At 36.8% G+C, this 13,604-nt stretch overlaps 1 protein-coding gene across 3 annotated transcripts in view; it reads left to right on the forward strand.

Annotated features, from left to right (window-relative positions):
- LNPEP (leucyl and cystinyl aminopeptidase) overlaps positions 1-13,529 on the forward strand; it is a 52,596-nt gene extending 39,067 nt beyond the window's left edge. For all 3 annotated transcript variants that reach the window (XM_030257722.4, XM_012577384.5, XM_030257721.4), the window contains 10 exons: positions 1,676-1,807; positions 2,936-3,096; positions 5,564-5,652; positions 6,389-6,569; positions 7,277-7,433; positions 8,860-9,044; positions 9,694-9,855; positions 10,687-10,827; positions 11,808-11,889; positions 12,873-13,529. In XM_030257722.4, coding sequence (XP_030113582.4) covers positions 1,676-1,807; positions 2,936-3,096; positions 5,564-5,652; positions 6,389-6,569; positions 7,277-7,433; positions 8,860-9,044; positions 9,694-9,855; positions 10,687-10,827; positions 11,808-11,889; positions 12,873-13,004 — 1,422 coding nt within the window. In that variant the 3' untranslated portion in view covers positions 13,005-13,529. The remainder of the gene's footprint in view (positions 1-1,675; positions 1,808-2,935; positions 3,097-5,563; positions 5,653-6,388; positions 6,570-7,276; positions 7,434-8,859; positions 9,045-9,693; positions 9,856-10,686; positions 10,828-11,807; positions 11,890-12,872) is intronic.
- The last annotated feature ends 75 nt before the right edge of the window (positions 13,530-13,604 follow it).

Raw genomic sequence — 13,604 nt, forward strand, 5'->3', positions numbered from 1 at the left:
CTTCAGAGGTGCTGTCTCAAGTAATTCTCTTTTTGGTGAGCTTCTGGAAGCTATGCATTTGGCACAATCACGTCTGTAGCCAGCTAACTTTAGAGCCAACTAACTATATAGAGAAGTTTTAATCGGTCAAAGACTGTTGACAGTCTTTGATTGAAACTTCTCTATATAATTTTAATGGAAAAGTTTCCTAAGTGATTGGATTGGAGTTTCAGTCAATTAGTATCACGTCATATTTGGAGAATTATTTTATTGCTTCATTGCTACTGATAAGTATGTGCACATTTTGAATACAATTGTACTAACCTACATCTTTAAGATCTGACCGAAAGAGGTTTTGCACATGGTCAGAAATAGTGTTTTCACAGCTGCTTTCTGTGTTTCAGAGGATTTCATTACATAGCTTTTCATTTATGCATAAAGTTCTTGTATTCTACTACTCTATAGCTTAGGTACAGTTCTTCGGAATTCACATGAGAAGACACTGCAATATAGTGCCAAATAAGCAAAGGATTGTCTGTTACTGAATTGTACAACATAATTTATTTTATTGAACTACCAACTGACACAGATTAGTAGGTGACCTCTGCATTGTACTGTCTTGAATAGAAATAATTGTACAATATTATTTTTAGTCTGACTGTTTTGCAGACTGTCAGTAAGCCTAACACCCATAGGTGGGACAAGATTCACCTGGAAGGGTATGACAGTAGGAAAAACAAAGGAGCAGAGCTGTAGGTCAAGTATGGGTGCATACAAGAGAGGAGATTGTGGCCATATTATTAAAAACTGTAGTAAGGGCTATTTCTGACATTTGGTGACTAGTGAATAATCAGGCAGCCTTCAGTTTCAGATAAGATGTTAGTCAAATTCCAGAATTTGAGATTGGAATGTATGAGAACAATGCATTATCTCTCTAAAATCTTCTCCTTCTTGTTTCGTTCCTAGAAACAGTACCAAAAATATAAAGTGCACCAGCTATTGTTGATCTATGGCTGCTCCTCTGCATTCAATTCTACAGTATGCAAGTCTTCAGGCAATTTACTTATTGGTGGCTTTCACATAGAAACACTCACAGCCTTTTTGATACTTAAACTACTCAGTTACTACTGTTTTTTCTTTACAAGATATGGCTGTATTTAAACTCAAGAAAACATACTTGTTCTTCTGCAGTCAATTCCAGCCTACCAAGTGTATATCATCTTTTTAGGTTTTTGATATAAGTGCACATCATATGATTGTTAAACACTGGCTCACAAGTGCAGTTCTGTACCATACAGATGAGTATTCATAATGAAAAATGTCAGCCAGCAGAGTAAGAAGGCAATATTTTTCAGATTATGTTGATTGGAAAAAATATAAAATTCTACTAATCCATTTTGTAATTGTAGTTTGAGCCTTTAATTTTTTTTTCCAAAGCAGCTGGGAAAAATTTTCAAACTACATTAGCCTTTTCTGTAACTGTATTTGGAGTTTATGAAATAGTAAAAGAATATTTTTCCAAGGAAACTGAGTGTAAAGGTAATTATTTGAAGGATATTATTTGGAATAAAATCTGCTGGCTTCTGACTTACTGCTGTACTGTGAAAGAGCTATAAAACACATATGCTTAAAAAAGTTCTGTAACTTCAATTTATTGATTCATTTTCTTTTTTTTTTTTTTTTTTTCTTCTTAAAGGGGGCTTCACTTCTTTTGATGCTAAAGCATTATCTCACTAAGGATGTTTTCCAAGCTGGCATTGAGGTATACTTGCATAATCACAACTATGGAACTGCCCAGAGTGATGACCTGTGGGACAGCATGAATGAGGTATCTATCTTGGACACACTGTTCTTCTTTTCTTTTTATTTTTTTTCCTTCACTTCTCTAAGAGTATCATAGGTTTTATATATTTCCTTGTTTATTTTAAAAAAATAGGATAATGGACTGCAGGTAAATACTCTCAGGTTTTTGCTCATCCTATTCCAAAGTTCTTTCATATAGACAGGGAGATTACTGAAGCTTCTTGAGCTACATTGCATCTCGTCCCAAAAAAGCACTGTGAATGAGTATGTACTGCTCTGTACGTCCATCCAGAATGGACATATATCCTCTCTAGAATTACATGGGTAGTGTGTTAAGACCAGAATGAAAGTAGTAAAATACAGGATAAAAATTACTTTCAAGGAATAGCTATATCCTACCTCACAGAGGTTTTGGGTTACTCTCTACTAGTGTAACTTTGTCATGGCTTCTGTTTCAACAAGTGTAATGAAATTTTCGGAAAACAGCCTGTACAGGCAGTTCTCAAATTATAAGGAAGGCATAAGGCTTTGTTTAATTTCAAAATGAGTGTGAAGCACTCAATAAAATGAGGGCTTGGATAGAAGAGTGAGGGCAAGTTGTGTGAGCAAGGCTGTGGGAGTCAGAGAGGCCAGGGAAAGGAGGGTGGAGAGACAGTAAGAAGGGCAGGGGAAGGACTGAAGGTCCAGAGAACTACAGACCTATTGTCCTGTTGAACTGAGTGCCAAGGAAGGTCATGGAGTAGATCATCTTTAGTACCATTACAGGGCACATACAGGACAACTAGGGAATCAGACCCAGACAGCATGGATTTAGGAGGAACAGGTCCTGCCTGACCAACCTAGTCTCCTTTTATGAGCAGGTGACCCACTTGGTGGATGAAGGGAAAGCTGTGGATGTTGTCTCCCTGGCCTTCAGTGAAACCTTTGATACTGTCTCCTAAGGCATTTTCCTGGAAAAGGTGGCAGCTCATGGCCTGGGCAGGTGCACTCTTAGTTGGGTTAAGAGCTGGCTGGATGGCCAGAGAGTGGAGAGAAATGTACACAAGTTCACTGTCAAAGTGATTGTTTACAGATGCAAAATCGTTCAACGACTTATTTAGTAACTTAAGAAAGTGTTCTCCATTTACTTTTTATATTATGATTGTTTTTACAGATTACCAATGGAACGCTAGATGTAAAAAAAATGATGAAGACTTGGATTGTGCATAAAGGATTTCCTTTAGTCACTGTCATCCGAAAGGGAAAGATTATTTCAGTACAACAAGAGAAATTTTTGTATCGTGTGGAACCAGAAAATTGGACATCCGATGCAAGGTTATTACCTTCTTAATACCTTTTATCCATTAAAAGCAAGCTGCTGTCTTAAAGCTTTTAGTATTCAGGCCTTTTAGTGTTTCCTTTGAAGGCAGGTAGTAACACAGAATTTGGCACAGAAATTCACACATCTAAGGTCTGCCTGAAGGTCCATGTCTCTTTCCACTGAAGCAAGTGGTAAAAAATCAGTGACACCCTTTGTAATCTGAATTTCTTACATGCATCCTTTTCCTTAAGCTTTTAAGCTTGACATCATCAGTTGGTTTTCAATACCAAAAGGCAGATCTCATAAGTAAAGGTTTCTTTACATTTGAGAAAGTTTTGTGTGTTTAACAAGACTCTGAAAGGCAGGCTGCAGAAGTTGCACAGAAGTTTCAGATACATGTATTCTGTTTTAAAGCCCCTGCTTCTTACTTCCAAAATTCAGTTGTATACTTTGGGCTTTACTACAAGAAGATAGAGAAGCTAGTGTCAATGCTTTCTTGGCTTCAAAATTTTAAGATGACACTACTACATGACAACAAATGACTGAATGTTCAACAGAGGCAATAGCCATTATACCAAAACCTAAAAGGAAATACATACACAAATACTGAAGAAGCAAAGATGTAGCAGTTGGTGGTTTTAAAATTTTTTTTACTGCACGTGTAACTTACCTTATGACCCTCAACAGTGTCTTCTAACAAAAGCATTTAAGTGTGAATTCTTTTGATATTTTGCTGGTTTTATTCAGTTATTTAAAGTTTTAACAGGAGCTAAGTCCATTGCATCACCTTGCAGAAAATTAGGTCTGTGAAAGAAATTTGTCTCTTGAAATGTAGGACTTTAGAGGGCTGTGTTTTACTTTTGTTATGCGGAGAAAGAAAAGCAATGTGGGGTTGAAAGGTAAGGGAAGAAGGGAAGGATTTTTAAGGTAAGCAGTTTCTGTTTCTAGTTGATGGAAGTTTGGGGCATGTATGAAAAGGTTTAGAAGAAGAGCACTCTATGTGAGTCATGCATAGAGGAGATCCCTGTCAAAATCAGATTAATGTGTGCAGCTTCTTTCATCCCACTCAGATTTATGTTTTTCTCTAAATAGCCAAGTCCTTATCATCATTATGAGCCTCCTTAGCATTTGTTCTTCCAGCTTGCAGTTCACTTAAGAAAGTCTTCATGGTATGAAATGAATTGTGGTTTCTATACCATGATTTGGAATTCGAATCTTGTACTTGGGCAATTTTTAAATTTTTGTTAAATCTTGTAAAAGATCAGATAAACAATGTTGGACTCAGATAAAAATCATACTGGATGAACTTCCCATGCAGCTAGAGAGTCTCTGTCTGTATGATTTTGGACTAGCTACCTAGTATGCTGGAACTAGGAAAGAAGGACTAGGAAAAGTAGAGTCCCTTTGGGACTAGTGCAGTTTAAGTTCTTCATCGGTGATGTACACAGTGAGATCAAGTGCTCCTGCAGAGAATTTTAAATGACACCAAGCTGAGTGGTGCAGCTGGGGGAAGGGATGCCAGCAGTGGGCCCTTGGTCAGGCCAGCTTCTGGTATCAACAGAGGCTGAGGGATGAGCAAATCAAGAGCAGCCTTGCAAAGGAGGACTTGGAGGGAGTCGTGGTACTGGACACAGGCCAGCAGTGTGCATTCACAGCCCAGAATTCCAGTTGTATCTTGGGCTGCATCCAAAGCAGTGTGGGCAGCAGGGGAGGGAGGGGATTCTGCCCCTCTGCTCTGCTCTGCTCTGGTGAGGCCCCACCTGGAACTCTGCATCCAGCCCTGGGCTCCCAGCACAGGGAGGACATGGAACTGCTGGAGTGAGTCCAGAGCAGGTTCACAAAAACAATCAGATGGACATAACACCTCTCCTATACAAGGACAGACAGTTTGGGCTGTTCACCCTGGAGAACAGAAGGTTCTGGGGAGACCTTACTGCATTCTTTCAAGTACTTAAAGGAAAGATGAGGACAGACTTTTTAGCAGGTCCTGTTGTGATAGGAGAAGGAATAATGGTTTTAAAATAAAAAAGGGTAGATTTAGACTAGATATAAGGAATAGAATTTTTACAATAAGGATAGTAAAACAGTGGCACTGGTGGCCCAGAGAGGTGATTGATGCCCCATCCCTGAAAACATTCAGGGCTAGGTTGAATAGGGCTCTGAGCAGCATGATCTAATTGAAGATGTTCCTGCTCATTGCAGGGCATCTGAACTAGATGACCTTAAAAGATCTCTTTGAATCCACTCTGTTCTCTAAAATTTACCCATTTCTCAGCAAGGTGGGATTTTAAAAAATAATTTCTGTGCATGCTGTTCATATGTTCCTTCATCATATTCTGATTATGTGAGATTTATATGTTATTCTTCTACACAGCGTTCAGTGATTCTATTATTATTAGTATACAAAAGTGCTTAAATTAAACCATTCAAGGGAGATAATATATATAGAACATGTGAGTAAACATTTGTTTTCCTTTGCAGTTACCTGTGGCATATTCCTCTCACTTACATAACAAATAGGTGCAACTTCACCCATTGCACTAATGCATATTTACTGGATCAGAAGTCAGGTATGTAATTAAAAACTTTGGTAGCAAGTTAATTTAGGGTTACAGATACGTGATTTTTCTGAGAACACCCTTGAGTAAGATGTGAAGCTGAAGACATACAGGGTACAAAGTAATTTCAGAGATCCGGAGCAGAGCACTGCTGGTGTTGTCATCATCAGAGAGCTGGCTCCCGGTAGCATTGTGTGTATAAATACATGACAGCAACTGGAAGAGAATCACAGGTTTGAAATTTCTAAAAGCCTTTGAACAGAATCAGGGGTTTGAAATTTGTAAAAGCCTGTGCTTTTCATCACAGTGCATGCACACAATCTCTCAAACTGTATGTTCTTTAGAGAGCAAGTTATGTGAAAGTCAATCTGCCAATTTGCTGAAATGGTAGGAAGTAACTTTCCTACTGTTTATTTAATTGTGTAGGAAAATACTGTATTTGGAACAGTACATGGGGCTCTTTGAAAGAACAACAGGACAAAAGGAGAAAAATTTACTGATGCAACTTGGGGTGGACTGTGATAATGTTCATTCAGTCAGATGTAGGAAGAAGGATGAGGAAGTACAATCTGGAATTTTTGACCTGTCTTTCAAAACCTTTGTGCTGGCTTTTCCTTTGTCATTTTAGGGGAAAATAGTGGGAAAGAATTTACTGTCTCTCTGGTATTAGTCTACTTCGTAGACTTTGATTTGAACAAACAGTTGTTAAATGTTTGTTTCGGCTGATAACATATTTTCTGTCCTCTAGCTGTCATTGAACTTCCAGAAGAGGTGGAATGGATAAAATTCAATGTGGACATGAATGGCTATTACATAGTACACTATGCTGAAGACTGGAAAACACTGATTGATCTCTTGAAGAAAAACCACACTGCTCTGAGTCCTAAAGACAGAGCAAATTTGATCAACAATATCTTCAACCTTGTGCGGTAAGACTTCTATACTGAAAAAGGTATTTAATACGTGTTTCAAGTTTTTTCCAAGTCTGAGAAGATCAGATTTAGTTTCTAGAGAAAACTGCTTTAGAGGAAGTTTAATTCAGTCTTCAATAGCCTTGTTGGAACTGTTCACTGATGCTCGAGATGTTATCTCCCTCTTCTTTACAGCATCATCTCTTTGTTTGGATCGTAGAGAGAAACATGATAGTTTCCATTTCTGGAAGACCCTGTTTTCTTTAGTGCCCAATAATCTGCCTGCTAACTGCTTTCCTGTACTCTAGTGCTCCAGTGTAGAAAAGTAAGCTATTTCCCTCTTAAAGTTTTGCTGGTGCCCTCTCATGTGTTTCACCACCACTATCAGAAGCAGGCGAGGTGGAACATTATAGATCGTGTCTTCGGAAACTGCTGTTCTATCTGAGTATCCTTATTTATGATAAATATTTTCAGACATCCTTGCCACACTTCCTTACCCATTTTCAATTTTTATTAAGTGGATGCATGTTAGTGGCCATTGTTGCTTTGTTGTAGTCTTGCTGAAGTTAAAATATGAAAATTTCTATATGTAAATTGTTTCTTATGTCACCCCCTCTATTCACTTATCTCTCTGTTAGTGTAATGGAAGGCATCACTTTTGATTTGTTTCAGAAAGTGCTTTTGTTTTGTAGTCCATTTTAATGTTTGTATTCATTGATCCATAGTTTAGGAAGAGAGTCTCTGGAAAAGGCCTTTGAGTTGATTGATTACCTCAACAAAGAGAACAGCACTGCACCACTTACTCAAGCTTTGTTTCAGCTGAGTCTTATATACAGCCTTTTAGACAAAAAGGGTGAACAGCAACTGGCAGCACGAATCATGGTATGTCTCAGTTTTCATAAATGATAATTTTAAATAATTAGCTATAATGTTCTTTATAGTTACATTCTCTTTTTACATGACTGTTGAACATACTCATTAATTTCACTAAGTTTGATGGGGACTCTAGAGAGTTGCCAGTCTTGTCAGCTTTTTCTAATGGTCTCTTACCAAAATGCTACATTTTTTGGACCAGCTTTTTCTAACGGTCTCTTACCAAAACACTACACTTTCTGGACCAGCTTCTTCCCCTCTCCTTCCCCTGTTTCTATACCATACCCATATGCCCCAAAATGTTTTGTTGGGAGTGTGCTGCAGTGGTGTCTGGGGCTATCTTAAAGTGCCCATACAAGTCAATAGAAATATGTAATTAAACAGATTCCATGTACTTTTCTTGTACAGGAAAGTAATTTTCAAAAGTTAGAGTGGCTAGAGATTGTAGATCTAATTGCTTTATAGAGAAACAAGAGGAAAAAACAGAACTATTTTCTGTAGAAATAGAAATGCAAGGATAGTTGTCATTTCCCTGTGCCAGTTGTGTAATAGAGTAATACTAGTAATACAAAGACGTGACAGTGAAATCAATATTGTAGGTTCAGGTCTTGATGAGCATATGTCTTTCATTTCTGTGTTTACCTTCTTATTATGGAGTTTCTTCTCCATAATCATCTGCTGGTTTAAAATGACCTTTGGTGCTTCACAGTGTAAAACATCAGTAAAGGGATTTAGTCTATAAGAAAATTATTAAATTATTAGATAAAAAAGCAGACATTTCTTCTTTATGCTAGGAATGGATAATTAGTGAGTGCTTAAGGAAACGTAAGAAAAGAAAAAAAGCAGTATTTTAATTTACCCAAAGTTGTTATGTATCTGCTATAAACAGCCCAAGCTCTGGTTTGCAATGCAGTGTTTATGCAGTTTTATTTAAAATCAAAGTTTTCAGCTGAGATGTGATAGCTGATCAGGCATCCTGCTGTGGTTTTGGCAAGCTACAAAAGTACAAAACTGAAGGGTGTTCAGCCTATAGACATACAAATGTGATATCTTTGTGCTAAATGAAGGTATATTTACTGTGACTTGGTGAAGTTAAAAGCAGTTAAACATACAGAAGTTGTAGTACTTTGTGATTGTAGGCTGATTACAAGCAGGTTTGAGGCATGGCTCAAAGAGGTGTCTTCAGTTTCCATGTGCAGTTTAAGATGTAACCTGGCCCATCTTTCAGATTTATGTGGTATCTGATACTTATTCCTACAGTTATGAAATAGGATGTGTAAGTTGGAATAAATAGATGAAAAACTACTATGCTTAGCTTCTGTGGTTTGAAAGTTCAACCTTTTAATTTTTTTTCCTTGCTTTAAACTAATTTTATGTATAGAAAATCCTCTTGGAAGGATTACTAGCTATTGCTAGTAACTTTTTCCTCCTTTAGCTTAGGATAGAGCACTTGCTTGGAGATAAAATAGATCAACAGCACTGGACAGATGATGGGACCCTGTCTGAACGAGAGCTCCGGTCAACACTGCTGACTTTTGCCTGCACCCATGATATAAGAAACTGTAGAAAAACTGCTGCTAAGATGTTTGAGACATGGATGAAGTCTAATGGAACAATAAGGTACCTCAAAAATGGAGCTTCCACTTCTTATACCCAGCTGCTTTCCTGTTACATTGCCACCATTGTACTTGGGAAAAACACCCCAACAGCAAACAGAACAATCAAAAAAAAAAACCCCACCACACCACCACCTTAGTATTGATAAAGAATGTGATTCTGTCTTTAACTGTTCCACGTGTAGAGGTAATTGCTGTTTCACAGAGAGAGGATGACTGTGCTAGGCTTTGTCTCCAGTCTCATTTAGTTTAACTGCAAAACCAGCCATAGGTTTCTTTTCATCTGCATTTCCTGAGGTGCATGCTGAAAGAAGATTACTTAGGGGCAAAGCCAAAGCACATGTTTTTATCATGCAGAACTCATTCTGCTGTGAAGTCATGTACATTTTGAGCCATAGAAAATTCTCAATTCTGTGTACAATATACTTTGTTTTGATGTGGCTAAATGATTTGCTTTTTCCTAGTGACTGAAAGTATTAGATTGGCATGAGTTCAGTAATGCCAAATCTTAACAACTGCTACAGAATCAAAGTGCTCCAAAGAGGGGCATCTCCTTCAAGTTAATATTTTAATTTTTCTTTCTTATTTCCTGAGGTCAGTATTTTTGTACCCCCTATGTTTATTTGTTTTGTTGCTTTTCTTTTTCCCTGTAGTCTGTCTAGTGATGTTATGAAAGCCATATTTACAGTTGGAGCCAAGTCTGATGATGGCTGGGAATTCCTCCTGAATATGTACTTCTCTTCAGTTTCTGAAGCAGAGAAAAACAAAATGATTGAAGCCTTGGCCAGCACAGAAGATGCCAGAAAACTGATCTGGTATGAAGGAGCCAAAAAGTTGTATGCTGTGTAAATTACAAGTGATAAAATCTTCTTGGAAGAGCACATTTCCTTTTTTCTGTTGCTGAAAAAAATTCTGATTGCTAAAGAAAATCCATCCAAATGTTTTGCACAGGCTTCCATACACACAAAGAACCTTATATTTTTCACTTAAAAATAGCTCATGTAACAAAGCAGCACAAAAAACCAACTTCTGAATATGCATAAAGAGAAAAGAATTGAACTTACAGGCTTTGCACTACTGGTAACACAAAAATTTCAGATTTTGCAGTGCACATAGCAAAATTGCAAGCTGTTCTATAGAACCTTGAAAGCTTGATACATGATTATAATCAAAATAATAACTAGTTGAGGTATAATTTTTGTTAGGGTTTTTTTCCTCTTCTTTTTTCCATTTTTTTCTTTGGATGAAAATTTGACTTTACATTATGTTCCTCTCTGTAGACTAAATCTTAATGCTGCACGGAGAACACAAACTTGTCCTGCTAATTTTGTCTTCAGCTTCCGTCTCTTATGTCTTCAATCTGTTGTTTTTCTTTTACAAGTTATTAGAATTTACTTCAGCTTTTCCAACACCAGTGAAAACTGAGGTATTTCGATTAGATCTAAGGTCATTCTGACTTCTGGAAATTAAAGCTAAGTAAATAGTTATTGTAATAAAATGTAACATTGATTTCTTCCAGGTGCCAGAATTTGCTCACTTGATGTGTTATGTCATCTTTTCCATCTAATTGAGGACTGTCAGAAAACCCATGTGAACATATGAATAGTGTTTTTTTCTTGTTTCTTTGCATATGCTTTGTCTTCTAGGCTAATGCAGAACAGTCTTGAAGGAGAAATCATCAGGTCACAGGAGCTTTCACATATCATAGCAACAGTTAGCCAGAGTTTGCCTGGATATTTGCTGGCCTGGGACTTCGTCAAAGAGAACTGGGAAAAGCTTACACGAAAGTAAGGCTTCTGATGCAGCTGAAACTTTCAAACTCACAGTGGCAAAAGCACCTGTTTCTTTGTTTCAAACAAAGCAATAGGAGTGTTCATATAAGATTCATATTAAAATTCTAAATCATGTTTTAAAATCAGAGTTTACAAATATTACTTACTACATAAAATTTGAACTCTCAACAATCATCCTAGAGCCTCAGAGTAATTCTAAACAATCTCAGTTTTAATTTCTCTTTAGAGGTTACTGTCTCTAAGATGATTGGTTCAGTTGCAAGATATTTATGTGACTGAAATTGGATTCAAAAGGACCTCTAGGGAAATAATTCAGCATTTATATTTTCTGAATTGTCACAGCACTCCTAAAACCAAGTAACCAAAATATCCCACTTGTTTCAGAAATCTGTTGTCTTTCACTGCCCTTGAAGGGTACCCAGCAGGAAAGCTGCCCCCCCAAGTCTTCAGAAAGCCAACAGTACTAGAAATTTCTGTTTTTAAATCCCAGTTTTGATTCTAAATAGTTTCATGCTGCTTAAAAGTTTCTCCTCTGCGAAAACATCTGCTCTAGCAAGTTCTTCATTACCAATATTACAGAGTTGCCTTACTTGAAAGAAAACCTGGTTGCAAATTCAGTTCTGGTAGAGCTTTAGAACACATATGTACCACAAATACAGATCTTGATATTCACTGCGTGCTGTCCTCAGTTCTTTATTATTTGATCTGTGATAGAAGTTTGAAATTTTCCATGGCTTTTCGCTCTGATGTTACATTTTAGAGGGAATAGGGAGCTAGAGGCTTGGATTTCTAAGAATATATATTTCTTTTGAAAAATAAGGTATGTAATTTTAATGTAAGGTATTGCATTTAAGTGCTTTTAATCTTTTCGAACTACTAAACAAAAAAGTAGAAATAGTAGAAAAGAATACATACATAGACCAAAACTGCATCTCAAAGTGTCTCCTAGATGAAAATATTTGTTTGTCTTACAGGTTTCACCTAGGCTCATATACTATTCAGAATATCATTACCTGGTCAACTTCTCAGTTTGCAACGAAGGCACATCTGCTTGAGGTTGGTGGCACAGTTACCAGAAAGGGATATTTTCTAGTGCCAATATTGTTTTCATTTAGTTGAAGGGTGAGGGAAATACATGTTCACACCTTATTTATATCCTTGATACCCTGTTGAGACTACATGTATCAGTTGCTTTCCGTATTTCACACATGGCAAATATTTGCATAGACAGTGGGAGATTATATACCGAGTCTGTGACAGAGTTGCATTGCAGAGATGAACCCAGTTACTGGTTTATACTGTTGTGTTTTCCTGTACACTGGAACACACTCAGTCTCACAAAATAATGACTTGATCTATATGTAATTTTTGTCTAGATTTTGTAATCTGTATCTCTGAAATGTGATACCATGCCATAAAAATTGCTTTTTGCTGTTTTTTTTTTCTGTCATCAATCCCACAGAGTTATTGTGGAAGCTGAGTATCAGCCAAGAGTTGTTTGATAGCTTTTAGAAAGCTCTGTTGTCTTCCCTAAAAAGGCCTTGAAGTTAATGTATCAAGAATCGTTTACAGTTCAGTCTAATGCTTTCATTCAGATAATTTGTAGAGATAGGTGTTAATGGTTTAATTTATAAGATTTTAAGTGTTACCATTGACATTTATAAAGATGATTGGTTGTGGGAGCTGTTCCAGTATGCTGAAGAGGATTGCTTGCAACAACCAATTATTTGTCACAGAATAGGAGTCCTTTTCCAGAGCTCTGCATCCTCTGTTGGCTTTGTGATATGGTAAATGAATGTCTGATTATTGGTGAAATGACATATTGAAACCAAATGAGTCATTGCTGCTGTATCTGTGAAAATGGATTCCTTGCATTTTGGGAACTCCTTTGAGAGGTTTGTTTACTGCATAGGTACAAACAATTCTCAAAAATGGATTTCCTGCAACATGTGTATAGCCTTTGCTGCTCAACTTATTTGTCTGGCTAATGTTGACTTTAATTAAGATTTTCTTTTTCTTTCTTTATTCTTGCTATGCAGGTCAAGTCATTTTTTGAGTCAAAATCAGAGGAGAGTTCTCAACTGCATTGTGTAAAAGAGGCAATTGACACAATTCAGCTCAATATCCAGTGGATGGAGAGAAACTTGGCAAAGCTACACGAACTGCTTTAGTGCATATAATACTGTGCTGTGTCAGCCATTTAGGAGCTCTGTGAGCAGTTATTGTGTTTCATTTGCAAAAGCCAGGGTGAAACCAGGCATCACTGCAACATTGCACTATTAAGGAATATAGATAGCTCAGGGCATGTCTCAGATAAATTTTTATTTTCCTTAAAGCATTTTGAGCAATATGTAAGTATTTACCCTGAAACTGTTTTCATCTATAGACCAAACATCTGCACAAATGATTAAATATAATTTTATATTTGAAAGTTACACCCTTTCCTTTGGAGTTGTGTTATAGTTTCTTGGCAGTGGGTTAATACTGACAGGTAAGAAAGAAAGAGTTACCATGAACTGTTACGTCTTTGCAGACTGCTCACTGAGCAGTAGATTTTTTTCTTAATGCAAAACTGTATGTGGTTTCCACATTTATAGATATAGAAGCTGTTGTGAAACAGAATTATATTTGAGATATGTAAGTGGTAGTGAATGTTTTAAAGTTCAAGAGGCAAAATAAATACAATTCCAAATTGATTTAAGTTTGGATTTTTTTTATTTTCGTGGTGTTCTTTATAAATTACACATTAAAAAAAATCTTATGCTAATAGT

This window comes from Taeniopygia guttata, chromosome Z, assembly GCF_048771995.1.
Source record: "Taeniopygia guttata chromosome Z, bTaeGut7.mat, whole genome shotgun sequence".
Classification (NCBI taxonomy): Eukaryota; Metazoa; Chordata; class Aves; order Passeriformes; family Estrildidae; genus Taeniopygia; species Taeniopygia guttata.